Source organism: Eutrigla gurnardus, assembly GCF_963514095.1.
Source record: "Eutrigla gurnardus genome assembly, chromosome: 14".
NCBI lineage: Eukaryota > Metazoa > Chordata > Actinopteri > Perciformes > Triglidae > Eutrigla > Eutrigla gurnardus.
In genome coordinates this window covers 24,681,078-24,704,715 of record NC_139937.1, presented here as the reverse complement: position 1 = coordinate 24,704,715, position 23,638 = coordinate 24,681,078, and the positions used below count along the sequence as shown (strand labels likewise).

At 41.8% G+C, this 23,638-nt stretch overlaps 2 protein-coding genes across 6 annotated transcripts in view; both read left to right on the top strand.

Annotated features, from left to right (window-relative positions):
• The first annotated feature begins 1,844 nt into the window (after positions 1–1,844).
• Positions 1,845–8,833, top strand: LOC311023981 (uncharacterized protein). Of its 2 annotated transcripts, XM_084026126.1 has the most exons (9): positions 1,845–2,052; positions 3,324–3,411; positions 4,703–6,052; positions 6,142–6,173; positions 6,276–6,374; positions 6,713–6,869; positions 7,031–7,095; positions 7,360–7,455; positions 7,755–8,833. In XM_084026126.1, the coding sequence occupies exons 2-9, from the start codon at positions 3,327–3,329 to the stop codon at positions 8,004–8,006; spliced, it is 2,136 nt and encodes a 711-aa protein (XP_083882252.1). In that variant the 5' UTR covers positions 1,845–2,052; positions 3,324–3,326; the 3' UTR covers positions 8,007–8,833. The 2 variants fall into 2 exon arrangements, with proteins under 2 accessions (XP_083882252.1, XP_083882253.1); XM_084026127.1 differs by lacking the exons at positions 1,845–2,052; positions 3,324–3,411.
• Positions 8,834–9,253: 420 nt separating this feature from the next.
• Positions 9,254–23,638, top strand: part of inpp5b (inositol polyphosphate-5-phosphatase B) — a 101,646-nt gene continuing 87,261 nt past the window's right edge. For 2 of the 4 annotated variants that reach the window (XM_084026116.1, XM_084026115.1), the window contains exons 1-15: positions 9,254–9,480; positions 10,107–10,185; positions 10,458–10,555; positions 10,724–10,753; positions 10,853–10,963; positions 12,150–12,293; positions 16,668–16,761; positions 17,768–17,938; positions 19,449–19,550; positions 19,822–19,936; positions 20,730–20,846; positions 21,873–22,060; positions 22,174–22,285; positions 22,391–22,500; positions 23,373–23,508. In XM_084026116.1, the coding sequence (XP_083882242.1) occupies positions 9,423–9,480; positions 10,107–10,185; positions 10,458–10,555; positions 10,724–10,753; positions 10,853–10,963; positions 12,150–12,293; positions 16,668–16,761; positions 17,768–17,938; positions 19,449–19,550; positions 19,822–19,936; positions 20,730–20,846; positions 21,873–22,060; positions 22,174–22,285; positions 22,391–22,500; positions 23,373–23,508 (1,665 nt within the window). In that variant the 5' untranslated portion in view covers positions 9,254–9,422. Of the gene's footprint in view, positions 9,481–10,106; positions 10,186–10,457; positions 10,556–10,723; positions 10,754–10,852; positions 10,964–11,563; positions 11,903–12,149; positions 12,294–13,588; positions 13,706–16,667; positions 16,762–17,767; positions 17,939–19,448; positions 19,551–19,821; positions 19,937–20,729; positions 20,847–21,872; positions 22,061–22,173; positions 22,286–22,390; positions 22,501–23,372; positions 23,509–23,638 lie in introns of those variants that run through there. The other 2 variants (XM_084026117.1, XM_084026118.1) reach the window with 2 other exon arrangements.

Here is a 23,638-nt window from a genome sequence, read left to right as displayed (position 1 = left end):
GTGGTCAGTTTCTGTTCGGCTGCATTGTTTGCATTCAGAAAGACAGAAAAGAAATGCCCTCTTATCTCCGGTCATGTCCTCATCCAGGGACATGCAAACAAACACTAATCCTTCATTCCACGCTTCACAAAATACCACAGTCTCTCTTTTTCCGAGATAGTCACAGTACATTTGAAATAACGCAAATGATGAGGATATTTACATGGATATGCAGCTGCACATGACAGCCTCTGTTTGGAATAGACGAACCGGTCATGCTGTTCTTTCTTAGATGAAGACGTTGAATATATATATATATATATATATAATCCCATATTGATCAGCGTAAATAATAAAAAAAACAAAATCTCCACCTTGGACAATAAAGACTTTGTATTTATAATAATATAATATTCAAAATGAAGTTTATGTCTTGCAACCCTGAATTAAAGATGTTGGTTCACATTTTTTTGGAAGTTTGTCTTCAAACAACCCCCCTCCCCCCCCCCCCCTCTCTCTGTGGTCCATCCAATGCCCCCCCCCCCCCCCCCCCCCTCTCTGCAGTAATTATCCCTGAACCCCCAGGGACTCAACACACGTCGCCTAGTAAATACACTGTTGCCCATAAAGTTGACACAATCCTCTGTTTATTCCTATTTAAATGCATCAGTTATTGACCAGATGCAATGATTACATTATGTGTCAAAATTAATTCATGCATAACATTTGTTTGGCGCTATAAAAGACAAGACATTGATTGTCAAATGATCTATTTTCTTTGATTTTTCAAAGCAGCACACTTAGAAAACCGTAACGGTTTCAGCAGAAGCTGCACACATTTTTAGGCACGCTCGCATTTTTTTAATCCTGTTTGCTCTAAAAGAAAAAAAAAGAGGCTTTTTTTTAACCCTTTTACATCACACCACCAGTCATACATGCATCTACTTAACAATGTATGCTGGAAAAAATATCTATTTCTTTGTATTTTAATTCAAAATCCAATTTTCTTTAATCCTGGAAAACAGAAATATGATGTTTACATCAGCTACTGATGACCAATTTAACTAATAATATCTGCAACAGAGGTCGAGAAGGTCGTGAGCTAATCTTTTGAACGATCAAATCAAATACCTCCCAACTTTTCCCCCACCTGTTTCACTCATACTCTGACGTATGAGTGAAACAGGTGGGGGGAGAAGTTGACATCTGGATGTTGAAATGTCCCACATCTCTGTTTGGATTTATTACGTTTTTATATAAATGTACATAAAACACAGCAGACATTTCTGTGTGTTTCATGAATCTGCAATGAAAAAAAAGAGGAGGACTTCTGTCACCTCGATTGTGCAAGTGGCTTTTGTGTCGTGCCCAAGAATTCTACGTTCTCCGGGCCACAAAGAGGTAATTGTAGTCTGTGGGGGCTTTATGGCTGGCAGAGAGAGAGAGGGGCTCTGATTTCACATTGTGTTGAACAGAAACCGGTTCCCTATACAACCACAGTCTCACCTGGACTCTTATAGACTCACAAAAGGCTTAATCCACTCAGATATGTTTGGTTAAATCTTTAAATGGCGGCTGCTCAGTTTAAATTTCACAAAATAAAACCCAACAATGTGTATTGTAATGTTCTTTTATTTTGAAATCGGTGATAAACGGTAATTAAAGGTTGTTTACTCGATGTATGAAGGATAGTTTTACTAAATTATTTGTATTATTCTGTACTGTTAATCTCTCTCAGACTGCAGGGGATAATTATACCAAATGTTTTAGTTTTGACATATAAATGCTCTGTTTTTATTATGAAAATACCCAAATCACCTTCTTTTTTTTTTCTGGAATCATTACCACATCGATTCTGGGGCATCTTTAGACCCACCCAGCAACCGCCGGCCTCCAGTCTCCTCCTCCCACACCACTATAGCGGTTGCAGGTGAGAGTTTCTACTTCTTGCGTTGCCACTTCAGTGCTGTCGGCAGGAAGCGAAGGGGGGAGGCGACAGAGAGAGAGAGGGAGAGAGAGAGCTCATTCACTTCAACCACAGCTGACAAAAACCCCTGACAAAGTGGACCTCAGGTGAGTTGGACTTCCATAGAAACATTTTAAATGTTGAATTCTGTGAGATTTAAACCCATCACTAAAAGAAAAGAGTTTTGATGTTTGTGCTCGAGGAGTGGAGTGATGCAGGTCAACAACAGTGATGCTATTGTAGCCGGTGAATGATGCAGCGGGGAATCTCCTGGTTATTTTTTGTTTTTTGTTTCGGTTACAAATTGTATTTTACGTAAGGATTATCAATATATTGATGATTAATAATGAATAAGTTAATCGCTAAAACTATTTTTGATAAATGTGTCTAATCAGTGAATTAGAATTAGATTGATCTTGTTTTTTCAGATAATTAATAATTGTGTTACTGACAATTGACTCAAAAAACTTACAATTTAATGGAGTTTTATGCTTTATTTTTTGTTCTGGCTGCAAATTTATAGGTTTTCTCATCCTTACTGGAAACACACAGACATCATTTATTACCCTTACATTCGTAAACAGTCTCTTATGAATAGATTCTGCTTTCATGCACTCGTCCTATAATTCAACTTTGAACTGGGTTCACCGATGAGTTCACAGGACCAAACAGGAACGTGGTGATTTAACAGCAGGAGGAATTGGAACACCTGAACACATCACTCCGCTAAACATCAAAATGAATATCCGATCTTCACTTTTTTTCTCTACATTTTCACCTGGAAGCCAAAATGGCCAGTGTTGTCATTCAGTTTCCAGGGTGTCGAGCCCACAGGACGCCGTGAGGGGAAAAAACAAGCCGTGCTGCTTAGCAGTTCTCCCGGGGGGGCTGATGGAGGAACAAATACATTTTAATTGTGTTCACTGATGAACCGCTGCAGACGGAGACACTCGTGTGTCACTACGCAAAAAATAATGTTGACCTCATGGAGGGGTTGACCTCTGGAGAAAAAAGCTTACATACAATTTGTCATTATTGTGAGTACAGCATCACCGGCACCATTAGGGGGATCCCGCTTCACCGGAACAATCCGAGGATTGTAAACAGAGCAGACCACAAATCAAAAAGGAGCAGCCCAGATGGGTTACGATGAGCGAGCACGGCTGTGATTCAGAGACCTATTAGCCGGCGTTGGGTAAACAGTCTGAATTGTGGCCACGTACCCGTCATAAAGGTCTTTTGTCGGCACACACTTTTCTTTTTATTGCTCGGTTTATTCTGCAAGCAGAGATTTGTCATTTGGTGGACGTTAATGGCAGAACATCCGTCAGCTGTTTTATTCATGTTAATTGCATGCTTTGCCCTTCCCTTTCACCAGGACATGACTTCATTACAGGCCGGACAAAGAGCTCGCTCCCTTTCTGCACATACAACAATGGCTTCCACTACTTTTATAAAACAAACGGGTATGAGAGTGTTTGCTTGTTTAAAAAAAATATATATTAAAATGTGCTTGTTTTTTTCTGTTTTTCTGTTGTTTTTAACATTTGTTCTGTTTTGCTTTAAGGTTATCTGTGTCTAAGGTGGAACTTTCACGCTGCCGTTTGTGAATCAGATTCAAAATCTCAATAGTTTTACTAAATAGAGGTAAAATAAAATACAAAGGAGTAGAATCAGTGAATCTGTTCTCTCCACCAACCTTATCTGTAAAGTCACGTTTATTTTATACATAGCCCCAAATCACAAACGTTCCAATCTGTACAATATGACACCCTTTATTCTTAGATCAGAAAGTATAGGGGAACATTTCCTGAACCATTACATTTAACTGTTATAAATAGGAAAAAAACACAGGATGAGCAACGGAGGACAGTGAGACTATAGATTATAGAACATTAACAGAGAAATTACAATATGGACAGTCAGGAAATTATTAAAAAATGAAATAAGTAGAAAATAAAATCATCTCTGTAAAAGGACATCATATTTTAAATGTTGGGATTTCGCTGTTTTCTGTCCAGACAGTCACATATTAATGTATTGTATCACGTTGTCATAATACGGGTGTTTGTAAAGAAATAAATGCAGGTAGAGAACCATAGAAACATTTTGTGCCAATCGATAAACTTGATGTTGAGATATTTCATTGATAAGTGAAAACCGTGACGGATGATCAATAAAATAATGAGGTATAATCCTTCAGACACTGTCGGCATCAAGCTTCATTCTTTAAGATATTCAACTAAATAAACAAAAATATCAAAGCGGTAGAACTAAAATCATGGAGTTGGTAAAACCAGTAGGCTTTATCCTCAGGGGACCACGAGTTTCTGTGTAAAATCGAATGGCAGTGGATTAATAAAAGAAGTTCCCATATCAGCCTTTAAATTGATAATCCTTGCCTTTCAGCCTTTAAAGAAATGATTCCAAGTGTTTGTCTGTAAAGGTTCGCAGTCATCCAGGTGATGGTGGTCATTGAGCGTTATTGTAGGGAACTGGTCTGGACTTGCTTTAGGAAGTCAGTAGTTCTGACTGACGAGTGGGGAGTCCAACCCTAGAAGAGATTAAACACTTCTTCAAAAAGGTCCAGTTTCTTTTCGATAAGGCTTTCAAGGATTCAAGTGTTTATTTTTAGGGTAACCAATGCAAGACAAGTGCAATTTCCCTGATATTATAAAAACGCTAACTGCAAAATGATGTCACATCTGGTTTCCATACACTGAAATACAAATTTCCCTGTTATGTTTCCCAAAATAGCAGGCTGCACAGGTATCCTGCGCCTCCTCCTGTTAGGACTACTTCTGCCATCAGTATTAGTGTTAGGCCAAGGTTCCAATACTTCGATGACTACAAATTCCTCCACGTCAACCACAGCAAACGCCACTACTACCCAGCTCCCCACCACCTCAGGAATCGCCAGCACCATGACCACCGCTGGACCCACAACAGCCGCCATGCAGTCACCGACAACAACCGGTGCCCAGTCTTCCACCTCCGCCACCATTGGAGGTACAGCCATAACCAGCACCACCCAGTCTCTCACATCCACAACAACCTCCGGGGGCTCAGCATCCACCACTTCCACCCAGTCCCCCACAAGCACCTCTGGGGACTCAGCATCCACCACCACCGCCACCACCCAGTCTCTCACACCCACAACAACCTCTGGGGGCTCAGCATCCGGTGATACCACCCAGTCCCCTACAAGCACCTCTGGAGGCATGGCAACCATTACCCCCACCCAGTCCCCCACAACTACTGCCACCTCTGGAGGCATGGCAACCAGTACTCCCACCCAGTCCCCCACCACCACCTCTGGAGGCATGGCAACCAGTACTCCCACCCAGTCCCCCACAAACACCTCCGGAGGCATGGCAACCAGTACTCCCACCCATTCCACCACAACCACCTCAGGAGGCATGGCAACCAGTACTCCCACCCAGTCCCCCACAAACACCTCCGGAGGCATGGCAACCAGTACTCCCACCCAGTCCCCCACAAACACCTCCGGAGGCATGGCAACCAGTACTCCCACCCAGTCCCCCACAACCACCTCCGGAGGAATGGCAACCAGTACTCCCACCCAGTCCACCACAACCACCTCCGGAGGCATGGCAACCAGTACTCCCACGCAGTCCCCCACAACCACTGCCACCTCTGGAGGAACAGTAGCCACCACCACCTCTGGAAGCATGGCAACCAGTACTCCCACCCAGTCCCCCGCAACCACCTCTGGAGGCATGGCAACCAGTACTCCCACCCAGTCCCCTACCACCACCTCCGGAGGAATGGCAACCAGTACTCCCACCCATTCCACCACAACCACCTCCGGAGGAATGGCACCAACCAATACCATCCAATCCCTTACAACCATGACCACCACCAAGGGGTCAGCAATCCCCACACTGTCTGGCACCAGCACAGCAACCACTGCCAATTCTGCATCTTCAACTTCTGTCCCCATGTCTAATTCAAGCAGTTCTAGTAACGCAGGAACCACCTCTTCCCCCTCTACAGCCATGAACCAGTCCAGCCAGTACCAGTCCATGCCCACAAGTGGTTCCATGACCCCAATGATGTCCACCAGTCCCATGTCAAACTCCACTGGTAAGTTTTCGTCTCACTGAATAATGATAAAATGTTAATTTACTTGTCGTTCCCTATCTTTGATTGTGTCATTTTGCCTGGTATGGTAGGAACCTCTATGCAGAATTGGACTTCAATGATGGTAAGTCCACTTTATTAGAGATTAGATGGTGTAATGTTGTATAACGTGTTTCCCATTAGCCACTCATCTTGATCATGCACCTCTCATCCCTCTCAAACACAGATATACTGCCCCTCATTCACCTGTAATTACTCAGACTGCTATACAATGTACACCAGTCAGAATGCCACTCCATGTGCTGCTGGTGTCTGCTGGTGTCAGGTAGGGAGGCAAACTCTGACAAAAACCTCTTGAACCATCTTGATGGATTGCCGAGAACAAATTATAATAAAATGTCCTACAATTCATCACAACTTATGTATGTATGTGCAACTAAATATACAGCAAATGTCTATATCAGTAATCCACGCAGAAGCAACTGAGCAATTTGAATTATTGAGTGGTATCTAAAAGCCAGAAGGACCTTGTTTGCATCCTCCATAATGTAATTCAGTATAGTTTGATATCTTGCTGTATGGCCAATGGCATTTATAGAAAGATAAAAAGGCAAAAAAGCGGTTGAAATGTTTCTTCTAATGTGTCATTCTGCAATGCATCAGCTGATTAGACAGATGGACATGTGCTACACGGTTAGCTGCAGCGCCTACTGTGCTGATAGTTGCGTCAACGCCTCTCAGACCAACTGCTCTGTCAACTGCTGCAATTCCACTGGCTGCCTCAATAGCAGTTTTGCATCCATGATGATGACAACCACAGGTGAACGCACTCGTCTTTTTACATCCCCCATTTCCTCCCGACTCGCACAATTGTTTCATTTATCCATCAATCGTCGCCTCACACTGTCTTCCTCACGAGCTCTTCATCGTACGTTTGCAATTCATTTATTATTTTTTATGTCTTATCTTTCATGATTATAGCAATGCCAACAACAACAACAACACCAGCCACAACAATGACCACCAAACCGCAGACCACACCCAACGTAAGGACAATAATAATAATAATAATGTTTATTCCATATAGCACCTTTTATAGACAAAGTCATTAAGTGTTTCACATGATAACAATTGTTGAAATAAGGCATACCACTGGAAATGAAAATTTTAAAAATGATTAAAAGGGAGCAAAAGGGCTAGAGAGCTGTGTGTATCAATAAATCCAGTTCACTGTGTCTCAGACATGTCTAATAGCATATTTGTACATGTTCATAACAAATGATTGAATATTTTGTGTTTTTCTTCTCCAGGGGAACAAATGCCATAAAGGTACATGTACTGGTAAAGACTGCTACACAGGTTTTCAAACGGCAGCAGTATGCTCCTCCTCACAGCCACACTGTCAGGTGAGAACCGCCTCCGGAGTCCAGCTTTGATGCTTTTTCTATGCATTCACCTTTAAACTGCCCTTACCTCACATACATGTATCTTTTTTTAAAGGGATACTTCACCCATTTGCATGAAACTTTGTATCGTAAACTATTAGATCAGACCTATTACCGGCCCCCTCGAAGTCGGATCACAGGACCTCATTGTTTTCAGTTTTTTCTCTCAGTTTTTCCCACCAAGAACAGACAGAAACCAGACATTTAGATATGATTGATGGTTTTGGTGGTTTTGTGACCTCCTCGTTCCCCGTTTGCAGCTGAAGAAGGAGACCGTAGACACCAAGGAGCAGTGGACGGCAGGCTGCACCACCAATTGTTCCGGCCAAACCGCATGCAAGACCACCACACCTCCCCCGTGTCATCTGGAGTGCTGCAACGCCACCAAGACCTCCTGCCTTTGGTTAAACGGAACGCTGAACGTCCCCAACTTCTCCACAAGAGGGCCTCAACTTCACGGAGAGTTGATGGCCTTTTTAATTTGCCTGCTCGCCGTCACTCTGCTGCTGTGAGTGTTAGCTCAGCTGCGTTTAGGTCATCAGAGCTTTGTGTAACTCTCAGTAACACTATCACACCCTTTTTTATGCCACTGCCATCGTGATGTATATATGTATGGAATTATTGTCAAAGCCAGTCACAATGATGACTTTGTTTCTTGTTTTATTAGAATTCACCCCAGATTTAACTCTGGTTCAAGAGCAAAGGAGCTTTGAACAGTATTTTCTAAATGAAACATTTCAGGAATCAAGTTAAAAAAAACATGCATCACGTCACATTTAAAGTGCAAATCACCTTTATAAGTAACTGATATTTCACAAATAAACTTCTCTGTAATCATTTCAATTAGCTGATTAGCTTGTAACTGGTTTGAGCCACGACCTTGCCTGTTAGATGTCATTGAATTCAGACGCTAAGAATTGTTTTTATTTGTTTTCTTTTTCTACATGTTAAATCGTTGGAACATTTTGATTTCAGACGGGTCAAAACACGGCGTTTTAATGCTAACATGGATGTTTTCCTTACCAGAACCTCTCCCTCTATAGAAACGCATCCTTCAGACCACCGTGAGAGTGACGCAGCTATGACTCTATATGCACTTTATTAAAAACACAAATGTTGAGCTACAGGGTGTGGTGAGGGACGTTTGGCTACTCTCCTTGTCTAATAGTGTTGTGAATCGTGAGTTGTATAGTGTGTGGTTTACAAAGTCTATTTTACGGTATCATGTAAATGTTCAATGAAATCGGGATTGTTATAATACATTGTAGTTTTGTGTACTGTATTGAATATTATAATTGTGCCTTAAGATGACATGGATCTAATAAACTATATGTTAGAAGATTCTTTGTTTGAGTCACATATATTTGGGGTGAAAGGTGAAGGTTATTATGAAATGTGATGTCATAAATGTGGATGTCGGATTTGGCCTAAAAAATACACTATCACAGGCCAATTCTGTGTATGCTAAAGTATCCCAATATGATGTCAGATAAAAACAAAAGTTCAAAAAACAAAACAAAAACAAATAAATGGACCTAGAAATGTGATATATCCCCCCCCCAGGTTGGTTTTAACTGCAACCAAAGCGTCGCTATAACTGTGCAGAAGTTGGGATGAGGACTCTATAGCGGGATATAATCCTCTGTGGATCAAACGCCTGAGGCCTAAAATCCAAACCAAAGATGACAGCCCAGATGTGACGTCACCGCGGGCAACACGACTCCTCGAGCGAGCCCGGATCGGTGCGTGGCAGTCCGACTGGGCCGAGCCAGCAGCAGCAGCAGCGGCAGCAGCAGCAACGACACCACGTCTGGGTCGACGGGGGAGGAATACGGGATTACGAGAGAGACCACCGATGTAGAGTTCACAGCTGAGGTCCACGATCCGGGTTTATTGGAGTGTGGAGACGTTCACACGGAGTCCCCACCATGGATCAGTCCGTCGCAATCCGGGAAACTTTGGGAAAGGAAGAAAACTGCATCATAGTATCCTTTGCGACGTTCGCGCTGGTAGATTATCGACACTTCGGGATTAACCTGCTTCATAAACTAACTCTGTTGAAGAGCTCGAAGGAGATTTTTTTTTTTTTTTTTTTTTAAGCGGGCTGTGAGATTAATCTTCCACATGTTGACATCCACCAGTGTTTAATAGCCTACAACCTCACTGATGACGCGGATTAAATCCGGGAAATGTGTTTATGTTGGAGTTTGTAGCGCTCCTGTAGGTTTGGTTGTGGTCGGGTGTGACTTCTCAGGGATTTGGTGCCAACGCCTGCAGTGACACATTTAATCCACCAGATGGCAACGTTGCGTCACCAAGCTGCTGTTTTCTCATTTTGGTGATGGAAGAAGTACAGATCCAAAGTCCTGCATTATTACAGTGTTAGCTTAGTCAGTGTGTCGTCATGAAACTGTGCTGAAAGTATCAAAAGTACCTTGAATGCACTCGAATTATGATATAATATATTGTAATATTGAGCACTAAAAAGCATTTTAATATTGCATGTATAGGTGGAGCTTATAGTAACTATTCCAGCTAAAACATTTGAGGTGTAACTGAAGGAGCACATGAACACATTTCCACTATCCATCCTTAACTAAACGGTGCACATGCTGTCCAGTGCGACGTCGTCTTTGATGACGTCACGGAGAGCAGACTGCTCGGATTGGTGGAGTCTACAAAAGAGCATGCGTGAGTTGTTCAAAGGCTCGTCTCATTTCGCAAGGAGAGGGAGTGACAGGATTATGCAATCCAGGGCAACGACACCAAAGTGCCCCAAAAGAAGTTGCATTGACCTGTCTGACACAGTTTAAATGTATAATATACTTTATTTATATATATATATGTATGTTGTGAAAATAGTTGCATTTACTGCATTATTTTCTCTATTTGCCTGCTTATTTATTGAGTCCAGTGCATGTGCCTCCAGACTGCTGACTAAATCCGATTGTATTATTTTGTAGGATCTTTATTTACAACCATCGAAGGATGGCTATCACCGCTGACGACGTGGCTCTGGAGGACGTCGTGCCCATCTCCCTCCACTTTGCCGTCGTGGAGGGTGAGCTGCTTTTCAAATGTTCGGCCTCGTTGTGAACGACAATTAACAAGGAGGGTGCCAGAAAATAATGATGTGTTCCTCGAGATAACAACTGTTTCTACTGAGGAAGAGAAAATACATGACATGTCATTTCTCATGCTTGCTTTCTATTTTCACCTTTTTTTTTAGTTACCACACCAGAGGAGCTTGCGGTCGTGGGTGAGTTTCCCTCGTTTCTATTCCAGCTCAATCATAATGCTACATCCACTGCATTAAAACCACACTTTTTCCTCCCTTGTGTTCTTCACCCGAGTCTAGGTGCCGATACTAAAGTGAGAGTGAGCTACCAGGAAGAGGAATTAGAGCTGAGACTTCCTTTTGGCTCCCACTCGCGGCTCTTCCTCAGTGAGGTCAACAGGGCGTGGAGCGGTAGGTCGGCCCTCAGAGATGTGTGGTATTTTTCACGCAGGGCTTCCGGCTCTAATTGCTTTCACTGAGGATCTACGCAGCCTTTTGGGAAAATTCCCAAAGTTTTGAGAGGAAAAAAAGGCACTTTAATTGAACTGAGAGTCACTGAAAGTCATAAATACATGTGGAAAATAGGGACCCCCCCCCCCTCATCTGTTGACATACTTTTGGGTTTAGCAGTTCATATCTTATTTTCTTTTCCAAACAATCTGCTCGAAACGATCTGTTTGGAGGAAACCTGCTCAGCAAGTCTTTCAGTTGCCTCGAGGTGACAATATGTGAAAAACTATGAATACCTTTCATTCGTTTTTTCAAATTTCACAGTTTACTGGAAAGTAAATTTAAAAAAAAAATCATTACGGACGTGTTAGACAGTTGGTGGCTGAGTTTCACAGTTAACACCAATTTTCAAACTACAAACTGGTGCTGTCACTCCAGCTGTCAGTTAATGGGTGTGTAGGTGTGACGCATGGCTGACAGAAAGAAAGGAGAGAGACAGAGAAGGGGTGGAGTTTGGACGCCTGACTCTGTGTCTTTTTCGCAATATTTGTTTACAGAAGGACAAGATGAGAGCAGTTTAAAAAAAGACATGTATCTTCCTCTTCACTGCGTTACTTGAACATTTTTTAAAAACTTTTTACTTGACTACCCGTCCATCTGAAGAGCCATTGGGAAGGTTAACAGACGGCCTGTTTTGTTAGGGATGTGTCACCTTTGCCACCGGCTCACTATTTTTCACGTTGGAATCTGCCGAAGCCTGTGTCTGTTGTTTCTGATCCGTGGGACTCTTAACGATGAGCCTCAGGGGCTTTTAACCCGGTGAGGGAAAACCCGTGATGGAAAGATTGAATGACCAAGCAACCGTCGTTGTTAAGAGGAAGAGTGTGAGAAGTGGTGAAGGTAAGCAGATAGAGATGTCTTGAACGCACAGCAGGACCTTTGACCTGTGGGGTGTCGGTGGTCTCACATACGAGAAGAAAAAGAAATATTGCATCCTGATAGATAGGCGCTCTTGTTGAAACCATTGCCGAGCTTCAACGCAATCAACGTTCAGATCTCACTCTTGTTGTTTTATTTGCTCCCAAAGTGTTGCGATTATTCTAACTTGTTCAAATTCTCTCGCCCCCCTCTGTCCGTGTTTCTGAAGATGTTTGCAAGTCGACCACGCAGGCGCCCAAGTTTGAATGGACCGCCAGGTACCACAAAGCCACCGGGGGCCAGGGAGCCGTCAAACAGGCCCTCGCTCCCCTCGCCGCGACGCTCACCAAACTCAACCAGCACCGGAAAACAGGTTTGTCATTTTTAAATTCATATTTGCAGAATTTCAAACTGTCTTCACGTCCAATTAAAACGGCAATTAGACTGGAATGGGTCTATAGTGTTTGAGCAGTGGATGACACGAGATGCTAGTCTTCGTATACTCATTGCTCTTTTTCGGCAGAGATGCAGATAACGTCTACATCAAAGGGTTTGCATGACAAAATGGGTCGGTTTTGCAAGTACCACTTCCTGTAAATGTGTTTGGCCTAACCGATGAGAAATCTACTCATCACTGGCTGATAGCCAAACACAGAAAGACACCGTGGCACATGATACATTTGATGTGTCATAGCAGAAAAGACACAAGTGATAATGACTTACATTAATGATGGCTCCATTCCATTCAAGTGTAATGCCAGTGAGACAGCTTTGACGACAGCAGTGCGATTAGGCCTGCAGAACTAGACTGAATGCATTATTATTGTTATTATTCATTATTAATGTTATTGATAACACGTGTGGTTATCCTGTGTTTATATTTGGAAATTACTGCCTGGACAGTAAGATAGCAAATAATTAAACATTATAAGGTGATAATTAAATAAATAGATTATAAAATACAATACAGAAAAACAACGCTTGCTCCTGGGTGATGTTGGGACTTTGAAAATATATTAACTCTGAAAATCATGAGCGTATTCTAGTCCTGCTCAATGTGTTAAGTGTCACTATAAATAAAACATAATTTAATTATTAAAATTAATCAATTAAATAAACATTAGCAGCCTATACAGGTAGGTTTTAAAAAGTTTTTTTTTAAATGTGGCACAAACTTGGGGGGAGTTTGTTCCACACTGAAGCAAACACTTTCATTAAACAACTTTTAGGGCTTTAAAATAAAAAATAATGTCTACCTCTAAAGATTCCACATGAGCTCTGTGAAATGTAGAATCTGTAAAATGCTTTGTATGAAACACATACTGAGTTTGTCCCAATTGGCCTTCCGCCGTGTCGATGGCCCATTTCACACAGATTTCATACAACATTATGCCTTTTGCATGGTTGATTACAGCCGTATTGTGTATAGCACACGCGCATGTCATATGTAAAACCGTATCCTCTAAAAAGAGGATGTACAAATGCTATGAGCTCCAAAGTTATATAAAAGGCTCTTTATTAAATTATTTTTGTCGTCTCGAAATGCACGGTCGTAACTTCCTGATTGTAATACATTCTTATTTTGTGGTGAAGAATTTTCCGGTCGCGTTTTCGGCATCGTTTGTTTCTCCGCAGCAGCAGCAGCAGCAGCAGCAGGGGAAGGTAAACTCCTCCTACTAGCTTTATAACGTTAGCATGGGGGCGGCAGCTCTCACACACAATCTGGGCACAAATGCTCTTCTGCACATAATGCGTGGGAGATGTCTACCGTAATGAGAGACTCTGGTATGAACAAAATATTCCTACATTTTCTTGTTTCGTTTTTATTGAGGTGGTAAAACGGGAAACCCATCACTGTGACGTAGCTAATTAGCTCGCCTGTTAGCTAGCTAACTTAATGCCAGTGAGTAGTAGTTTGTATTTGAACGAAGCTAACTTTAGCCAGATAAGCTAAAGGACTAGTCTTCCTCAGGAGGGGTGGGGGGATGATAACCCCCCCACCCTGGTTGTAATATGTTCGTATTATCCCTGCTGTGTTTTGCGGCTTCAATGCTAAGCTACGTTAAGCTAGCCCGCGTAGATAGCCGATGTACGACTAATAATAACGACTAATATTAACGTCCACGGCGTTGCTATGAGACAGAAGAAAATGACACACCTGCGGTGGTCGGTGGTGTAATAACGTGTTTTTTTTAAGTGACACAGGATTGTGTAAGTAATTGAGACACCTTTTCTTGCCTACTTGAGCCACTGTGCTGTTATATTATCGGGCTGTTTTCACAGATTTCTCTTGGGGGCTCGGGTTTAAAGCTAGTTTAGCCAGTTAGCTTAAATCTGGTGATCTGTCAACTTATCGTCCGGCCGTTTCTCGGTGAGATAAAAGTGCTCTACTGTCTGTTTTGCTTTTATACCTGCGAGAAAAGCCTCCCTGTTAATTCAGCGGCGGTTGACGGTGAACGATTAATCACAAAAATGGGTTCCTCTGCATGTTTATGACCTGTAGTTTTATATCATTAGGGGGGAAGTAGTGATGTTGAACTTTGTGCAGTCGTACTACAACAGCGTACTGAATACTGAGCCTGTGAACTCGTATAACTTGACATTTATGCTGACTTGTGTGATCAACCGCAGATACAAGGCGTAAGGGTGTGAAACGTGCGGTTAGTCAGACTTCATGCAACTTGCTCCTCGGTGGTTAGTTGAGCTCGTTAAGAATAAAGCATGAGCAGGAATTCAAAATATGCCATGAAATAACTGAGCTACTTGCACAACAAAACCCTCATGCAAAGGCGGTTGCTGCTCTTGGTTTAAAGTTGACTAACTGATGAGCAGCACATTGTGGCAGAAAGGTTCAGGTGTGTGTAAACGCTTAATATTTGATCCGAGGCTAACATTTTCTCATAAATGAATGTGAGTAAACCAGCACGAATCAAGTCGGTCGCCAGCCTGAGTTTCTTATCGGTATTTAATACGTATTTTATGTTATGCCAAAGGGCAAAACATTACAATAACTACCATTCATGAATTCACATCAAGCCTCAAGATGTGTTTTAATTCTTGTTTTGCCAGTTCACTGTATTGTGACAATGATAATCTCACTTTTATTTGGTGCAATGGTGATTGTTGTTTCATTGTTGCTGTTCTACATTTTCCACATACAGTCTTCTGTTGTATATCACGTTTTTTCCACCTAGTATTCAAAGCATTTCAGAATGAATACACTGCACAACACAATTCGGTTACTGTACCATCAGGTTATCTTTGCAAACTATAGATTAGAGGAAAACTGACCCTTGGATTGCCAAGACGCTGATTGATAAACAATGACTCATTAGAGTTATTCTGTGTGTGCAGATGGAGGTTTTAACCATCGCAACGTTAGCATTCCTGTGCACACTAACAAAAGCATTTCACAGTTTGCTGGCGGTTTTCTCAGTCAAACAAAGGGCTAATTTATTTTCCGTTTCCTGTTTCTGGAAACACCAAAGACACTGTTTTTGAATTAAAATGTCATCAATTTATCCTTCTGGGTTTTTTTTAACAGTGCCTATAGTTGACCTTGTGTAGCCTAACCTGTTTCTTGTTTATTTTTATTTTTACAAAGTGAAAAAAAAACCAAGCGTAAGCATTTCTGACACGTTGACATTTACTCAGCTGGATAACATTGTCCACAACCTGGTGCCTTTACTAACGTTAGATTTCCTTTTGTCAGAAACAATAATGCTGCAGGCCAATTGTGTTAATAGTGATAATACCAATTAACTTGTGATAAAGCTGACCCCAGACTTTACTGCTGCGTTAGACACAGCTGTGACAAAAATCACACCTTTCTAACAGACATTGTGCTGTAGGAGAGGCAAACTTACTTCAACTTTAATTTGTATTGTTGGAATAGGATTTCTTTTTTAATTTTCCAGTCGCCTTGTGTTTTATGGGTTTGTTACCTCTGTTTCATCTCTCTGACCTTGTTTTGAAAATAGTTGTATAATTATATTAGCAGTACTACTGTTGATATGTCCATAACCATGTCCGTTAAATCAGTTTATTTGAGCCATGAGGTTCAGATCAGAGGTCTGAGAGAGATTTAAGAGGTTTTTGGCAGTTTTGCAAAGAGGTCATACAACGTTTACAATCATGGAAGCCTATAAGTATCTCATATTTTGGGCCATTAGTGCTGTTGGTCAGGTGCACTCTTAATGTAGCTTGTTATAGCTGTGTCGAGTTTAATTTCCCTCTCTGAGAATTTGGCTTTCCCTGTCAGAGCAGCCAGCTGTGTTCCTTGCCAAGCTGCAGGAGACAGGGGCCATGCTGTCTCATACTTCACATGCGCCCATTAAATCCAGCTACTTAGGATGCAATAACTGTAACCAACTGCAAAAGGCAGCCTCAGTCGATTGAGCACAACAACTGAGCTGAGTCTTGGCATTTTTATGACTGTGTTACTGTGCGCTTTTTTAAAATTCTAAGTGGTAATTATCTAGTCTTGTTGGAATATGGGTTTGCTAAGGGTTGGGTTCAATCTTATTAGACTGAATCGTCCGAGGCTATCATTACCTCGGGCCGAGTTTAAGATAATGCTAATGGGAAGGTCTCCCAGCCAGCACCGCACGACACACTGACACATAGTCTTAACTGATAACTTGCAAATATTATGTAAAATTGTGATTCAAAGTGGACTCATTTCTAATGGACATTTAACACGTTAAAAAAATGAATCTTCCTTTTCCATCCTGCTCTTCCCGAACAGAGAAATCATCGGATAAAAGGGCAACTTTAGAAAAGGAGAAAGTGTCGAACAGCAGCACGCAGAAGTCTAAACAACCCTATTCCAGCCTCGAGAGGTAAGGCCTTTTTATTCATTCAAATGCGGGAGCTCTCAAAACTCTTTATACGACTGTGTCTTTTGGAGTGTTCGGAAAATCCTACAGCTTAAGTGATAGTACTGATACTTTCATAAGTTTCAAAAGTCTTCTTTCCTGCCTTTTATTGGTGCATTGCTGCATTTTTTGGTTTCTTAGCACCCCCTATAGGCCAGTGGAATAGTCCTAAACCACTGGCAGGAACTGTGAACTGTGTATTGTGGCACCTGCTACAGCTGCAGTTTTTTGGAGAATTTGACGGTTACTTGACTGCAAATGTCTTCTCAAGTAGGACTTGATTGGGCTTGGATGTCTTTGCTGATAGCGTGTATGCCATGACGTCTAGTTTGCACACCTTGCTCACCCTAAGTGTAAGTGCATAAGAAAGCAGAATTATGTTAATGCTTTCCTCCACCAGTTTTTCAACATACTGTATTCTTGCCTGGCAGCAGGCAGAGTGTTTCATTAATTTAAAGTTGTCAACATCTGACTTGTAAATTTGCTCAGTTCGGTTGTTTAACTTGGAAGCTAGTGCTGCCACTTTTGGAATGAATGCCTGTACTTTAAGATGGAGTTTAGTTACAGCATATTCCTGGAAGATTACAGGGTACAGGCATATTACATTTCCTACTCTCCCCTCAGCCTCGTTCCATATTGATGGCATGGAAATAGAGCTTCGCTGCATAGCCTGGGTTCCTGTTGCCACTGTGGTGATGTACTGTACATTAGGCTGCTAGCCTGAAGCAGAGTGGAATGCCTTTTTTATGCCATCATCGTCTAGCTTTTAGGAGAGTATTATATATATATATGCACGTAGGCTCGAGTATCCTGAATGTGAACTGTCCACACAGGCAACCAAACCTTAATGTTGTATGATAATTTGTTCCCTCTGAAATCACACCAGCGGGACAAAATGACCCCATTTCTATATCGGACTGTCTCTCGATCCCACGCCTAACTGCTATTTCTCCTCTCTGCTGGTATTCAGTCAGGGCAGATCCAGTCGAGAGGACCGGGATGACATGGTGCGCTCCTCCAGCCACACCCCGTCCAACAAAGCACAGATCCTGACCATGCCGCAATTCGGCCTGCGCGACAACCTCATCAGGTGTGAGCTGCTGAAGAATGAGGACCTTTACACCTACCCGGAGGACTTCAGGTATTTTACTCTGAACTGCCTGTTCTGTTAGTAATGCATCTGTGTATTTGGCAGATTGGTGTAGCTTGGACTGAAGTGATCATAATGGAATCCAACAGCATATCACTATCATAGCAAAATGTTTTTATTTCCTTGTCTGGGGCTACTACACAGTTGTGTTGAGCCGTATTCTGTTGGCCAGTTAAGGATTTATGATATTTTCTGAAACAGCGTGATGACTTTGCTTTGCTGAATTAAGCTCCACTGTCTCAGACACTGTCAAGTAATGCACCGGTGTAGTGCATTAGCTGCTGTAGCTCAGGTTGTTTATACCAGACAGTTGAAATCAGCTGAAGTCAGCATCATGGTTCAACTAGGATGCCGGCACTGCCTCCTGCTGGTAGATCTGGGCTTTGATATTTGCACTAAAGAATATAGAGAAGAATAAACAGGAATATGGATGAAGAAGGAATCTTAAACATAATTAAGTTTAAAATTCCACTGTGATGTGGCTCTGTGACATAAATAATCTATATGCTGTGTTAAAACATGTACAAATACATTAAGATTTGAAGAAGTATAAGAATATGGTGCCTCAGTGGTGGAAAAAAAAACCCTTACCTATAGCACTCTGATCGTAGCACTGTTGCTCTTGAGGTACTACTTTACTCAGATGAGGACCTAACACTTGTTCTATTTTTAGCTCTTACTTTATCGGCAATGATACGTTGTGGTTTCTTTGTTTCCTTCTTTTGACAAATGTACTTATTGTAAGTCGCTTTGGACAAAAGCGTCTGCTAAATGACCTAAATGTAAGAATATCAAGAAGCACTCATGTGGCATTGGCAGCATAGCGAAGTGGATGGCACTCAAAAGTTCTCTGTGGAGTTTGCGTGTTCGGTTTCGCCCGGGTGCTTTTATTTCCTCCCACACACCAGACATGAAACTCAGGTTTTTTGGGATCTCTTAAGTTGCCTTTAGGTGTTAACCAACCTTTTGCTCAAGGCCTGCTGGGAAGTTTCCATAATAGAAACTTCAGATATACAGAGAGCTTACACTGGGCTTTGCATTGCCTGCTTTCATCACATCTTACATGTCGTGGAAAAAATCTATGCTGAAAATTCAGGAAAGCAGCAGTCCAAGATTATTGTACATTATTGTATTATTGTACAGCTTTAGTATCTCTCTAGTTACCTCATAGTAGGGACATTTGTGCACAAAATATAGAGATCTGTGCTGCTCCTGTACAGCAGCATGAACGGAGCAGCTGCTGCATGAAGGTCAGAGAAGAAGGGTTTTGAATGTAAGGAAGCTGCTTTTCAATCTGGACCTGCAGAATAAATCTCACTGGGAAGGTAATTGACGAGGGCTGCAGTAAAGCAGCAAGGTCATTGTTTCACTATTTTTAAACATCCCAATGTGAACTGGAGATTGTAGAAAAGTCTGCAGGATAGACTAAAAATAGCTGGCAAACAAACTGCTACAAAACTCCTTTTCGCCAACTTCTCTTCTCTCCCTGGTTTTGTTTCAGCTTTTTTCTCGGCACATACAATGTGAATGGGCAGACACCAAAGGAAAGCCTCCGTCCTTGGCTGAGCTGCACTCCGAACCCTCCTGACATGTACTGTGTGGGGTAAGTCACATCCACCCTGCTGGAGAATAGCCTCGCAAGTCTCTGCTTAATCCAATTACACAGACAGACATTTACTGCTCAAACCTCTGACAGATGTATGCAACCATTGATCCCGTTTGAACATGCCCACCCTCAGAGTCAGCACTATGTGTAATCCTGCTTATGCTTCAGTTTTCTACTTTGTGGGGGGGGGAAAGTGGGAAAAGTTTTGAAAATACCATACTGGGTAAAGCTCAAACATCAACATTTAACTGTACGTCCTTCCTGATAGTTTTCAGGAGCTTGACCTCAGCAAAGAGGCTTTCTTCTTCAATGACACCCCCAAGGAGCTGGAGTGGACGAAGGCTGTGTCCGAGGCCTTGCATCCAGATGCCAAGTATGCCTTAGTAAGGAATTCTTCTTCATTTTAAATCATGTTTTTCCTGTACTGATATATTTATTACCCTATGGGATGGCACTGGGCCTGTGAACAGCCCCACTTTATTCTGTCTGTAGAGCTTCTTTAGCTCTTTTTAACATGGATGCAGGTGATGTGTATTTGTTAGATTGTCTTTGAACTTTTCTCTGTTACAATAAACACAGTAGCTCATACAATCTTTGCCTGTGGGCACAGTAACTGTCTACATAACACTGCACAAGCACATTACACAGTTTATACCCAGGGAACAGATGATGTCCCTGCTTATTTGATGAGCTTAGTGAGGTTTTTTTTTTAATCTCCTTTTCTTCCCCATATTTGCTTTCATCTATTTCCCTTTTCTTAGAACGCTGACTGGCTTATTTGCTTCCTCCTTTCATTTTAGGAGTCATTTTAGGACGGACAGGATGTCTGTTAGTTATGTGGCTAAAGTTATGTGGCAGTAAAATGATGCGCCGTTTCTTCATCCACTGTCAATGCTCTCACTAAGGCACACTTGGCTGTAACTGACACTGTATAGCTAAGCATACTGCTTCTCTCAGACATGCGATGACACTAAATATGTATGTAAGTGTCGTCATTGGTCACAGTAGTTGCAGCCAAAAAACAGTTAAGTTGGGCAGTTTTGAGCTTCATGTGGCTTCAGGATTAAATAAAACATTTCCAACAAATATGCGTGCTGCATTACACTGTGAATTGCTGTGTATGTTTTTCCCTTTCCTATAAATTCCATTTGTAAATCTACTCATCTTGTGCTGCAGGTGAAGTTGGTGCGTCTAGTGGGCATCATGCTGATCTTCTACGTGAAGAAGGAGCATGCAGAGTTCATCGCCGACGTGGAGGCTGAGACTGTGGGCACCGGCATCATGGGAAGGATGGTAAGGACTGATTTTATTAGTCTTATTCTTGCTTACATTAGTCTTCATGTGGATTCGCTGGTGTTTTGTGTATTATATATTAGATATTGCATTAAAGCGCTGAGCTGTTTAGAGCAGTTTTGATCAGAGTCCATGCTTCCCTTTGCATGTACACAAGGGAACACATGTCACTCATCTCCGTCCATTTCCTCTTTTTACTCACGTATCAAATATCAGTCCTTGTTGTTTTCTGATTCACTCTCCTTTTACGTTGCTTTTCAGAGATGTAATGAATGCATTTCATCCTAGCAGAGTTCTGTACAAACTTCCAGGCATCTGGTGCCAAAAATGTAAAAATCATGTTTTTGTAACGTCACTGGTATTGTGTTTGGCTTCACATTAAAGACCTTCCATTGCCATTATATAAATGCATTAATGTAGTGTAGATACTGTTAGTATCAACAGTAGCTCTACACATCAACATTAGACTATTGCTGCAAATTAATTAGGCAAAAATAATGACAGTGTTGTTTAGTTAGTCGTACCAGCTACAGGCAAATGGAAATACATAAAAGGCAATCTTGTGCACCAGGGTCCTGCTGTGATGAAAATGTAAAAACTTTTTCTGGTTCCTGCTTTTGAAGAGTTCTTCGCTGTAGTGCTTCATCATCCATTTGGTGCTCGGTCCAGCAGCGCCAACTGCACTGTTGCAGAATACATTATTCTTGTCTTGTATGTGGCGGTGCTTACTTAGCAGTCCCTGCAGTGTAGAGCACATGGCTGGCTTGTGACCAACGGGGGCCTTTGGAAGTTTGCTCCATCCTTTCCCGCAGTAAAGAGAGACTGGTTTATGATCTGCGCCCCAGAACCATCTGGAACATGCCAAGTGTCATTGTGTTACTGTCAAAAACAAATGGGCATATATATAACTGCATAATGTCTAAAACATAGCATTTTCTCTTCATCCTTTTGCAGGAGCTTTTAGTTGCGTTGTGTTCATTGTTATGAATTTCTCTTTCTCTCTTCCAATGACTCATTGGTTTGCAGGGAAATAAGGGCGCCGTGGCAATCCGTTTTCGCTTCCACAACTCAGATATCTGCGTGGTCAACTCTCACCTCGCTGCCCACATCGAAGAATACGAGAGACGCAATCAGGACTACAAGGACATATGCAGTCGTCTGCAGTTCCGCCAGCTTGATCCGACCCAGCCTGCACTCACTATCATGAAGCATGAGTATGAAATGTTATAGTGTCACCATATTTATTGAGTTGAAATATTGCAAATTTGTATCCGATGTGACAATAGTTTCTCCTTATTGAAGTCCTCTTCCTCTGTACCCTCACCAGTGTGATTTTATGGATTGGAGACCTCAACTACAGGATCAGTGAACTTGATGTCTCACACGTGAAGGAGCTAATCAGCAAGAAAGACTTTGAAAAACTGCACAGTTATGATCAGGTGATATAAATGATGGCCTCTGCTTTTCTGCTATTTAAAAAAAGTCTTTACTCCTCATTCTTGTTTATGAGTAGTGATACTTACCAGCTACATAATGGCCCTCAGCTCAAGCGGCAGATCGATGAGGAGGCGGTGTTTGTTGGCTTCGTGGAGGGGGAGATTGATTTCCAGCCCACCTATAAATATGACACCGGCTCCGACAAGTGGGATACAAGGTAATCTGAAGGAATGGTTGTAGCATTTATAGCAAGTAGATCATACATCAATGATACGGTTATGTTCACAGTTAACATGAGAATAGTTGAAATGCGAAGTACTGCTCTTATAATCCAACTGTTCGTGTGAATGTCAATCAAAGCTTTCTAGTCTACAAGCATACAAACATCTCTTTATTTATGTCTTCATATATCAAAAACACTTTATTGGACTTCATGAAAATATTTGGCACAAGAATGTATCACAGCAGCATTATGATATAAATATGGGGTTCACAGAACCAAATTGGTTTTGTAATGTTATGCAAATATAATGTAAAGGGGAGGTGATGATTTATTAATGGGACTCTACACCGTAGTAGTTTTAAAACAGCTTGAGCCCCTGGGCTTACTTCAGGCCTACTCGTACTGAGCAAAGGATGTAGTTAAAAACCTTTAGCAGTTTATCAAAGTTAAATGCCTTACACTAATAAAAGCATTTAACTACATCGTTGGCTCAGTGAAAGTGTGCCTGAAGTAAGCTCCCAGGCTTTTTCTTTTTCTATAATTGACTAGTTTGACTTTAGGAGCACCTTGAACTCACCTGGACTTTTTTTGTTAATGGTTTAACACGTGAAGGGTCTTCATACAAAACTACAACAACCTTTAATTTGCACTCATGGCCTTAATAAATGTATATTTAGCCACCCATTTTACTGGCTATTAAATAAAGTTATCAGCAAACATGACCCACAATAAATGTGTGGTATGTTTTGCTCTTTCACCATCACCTATGATGTGTGTACAAATACACTGTGTATGCATTTAGATACTTTGTAGAGAGAGAACATGAACATACATTTATGAATATCTTTGTTTTCTTCTGCTTTTAGTGAAAAGTGCCGCGTGCCTGCGTGGTGTGACCGTATCCTGTGGAGAGGGAAGAACATCATGCAGCAGCATTATCAGAGTCACATGACTCTGAAGACGAGTGACCACAAACCAGTCAGTTCCCTGCTCGTCGTCGCGGTAAATGATTCAGCCGTCTAACTGGGTTCATCTTGGATTTCTTTCATTTCGGTTCTTGTTGTTTGAGATTGATGCAGTGGTCCTCGTTTTGAGGAGAGGTGATGCATCAATGTAAAGCTCTTAGTTTTTG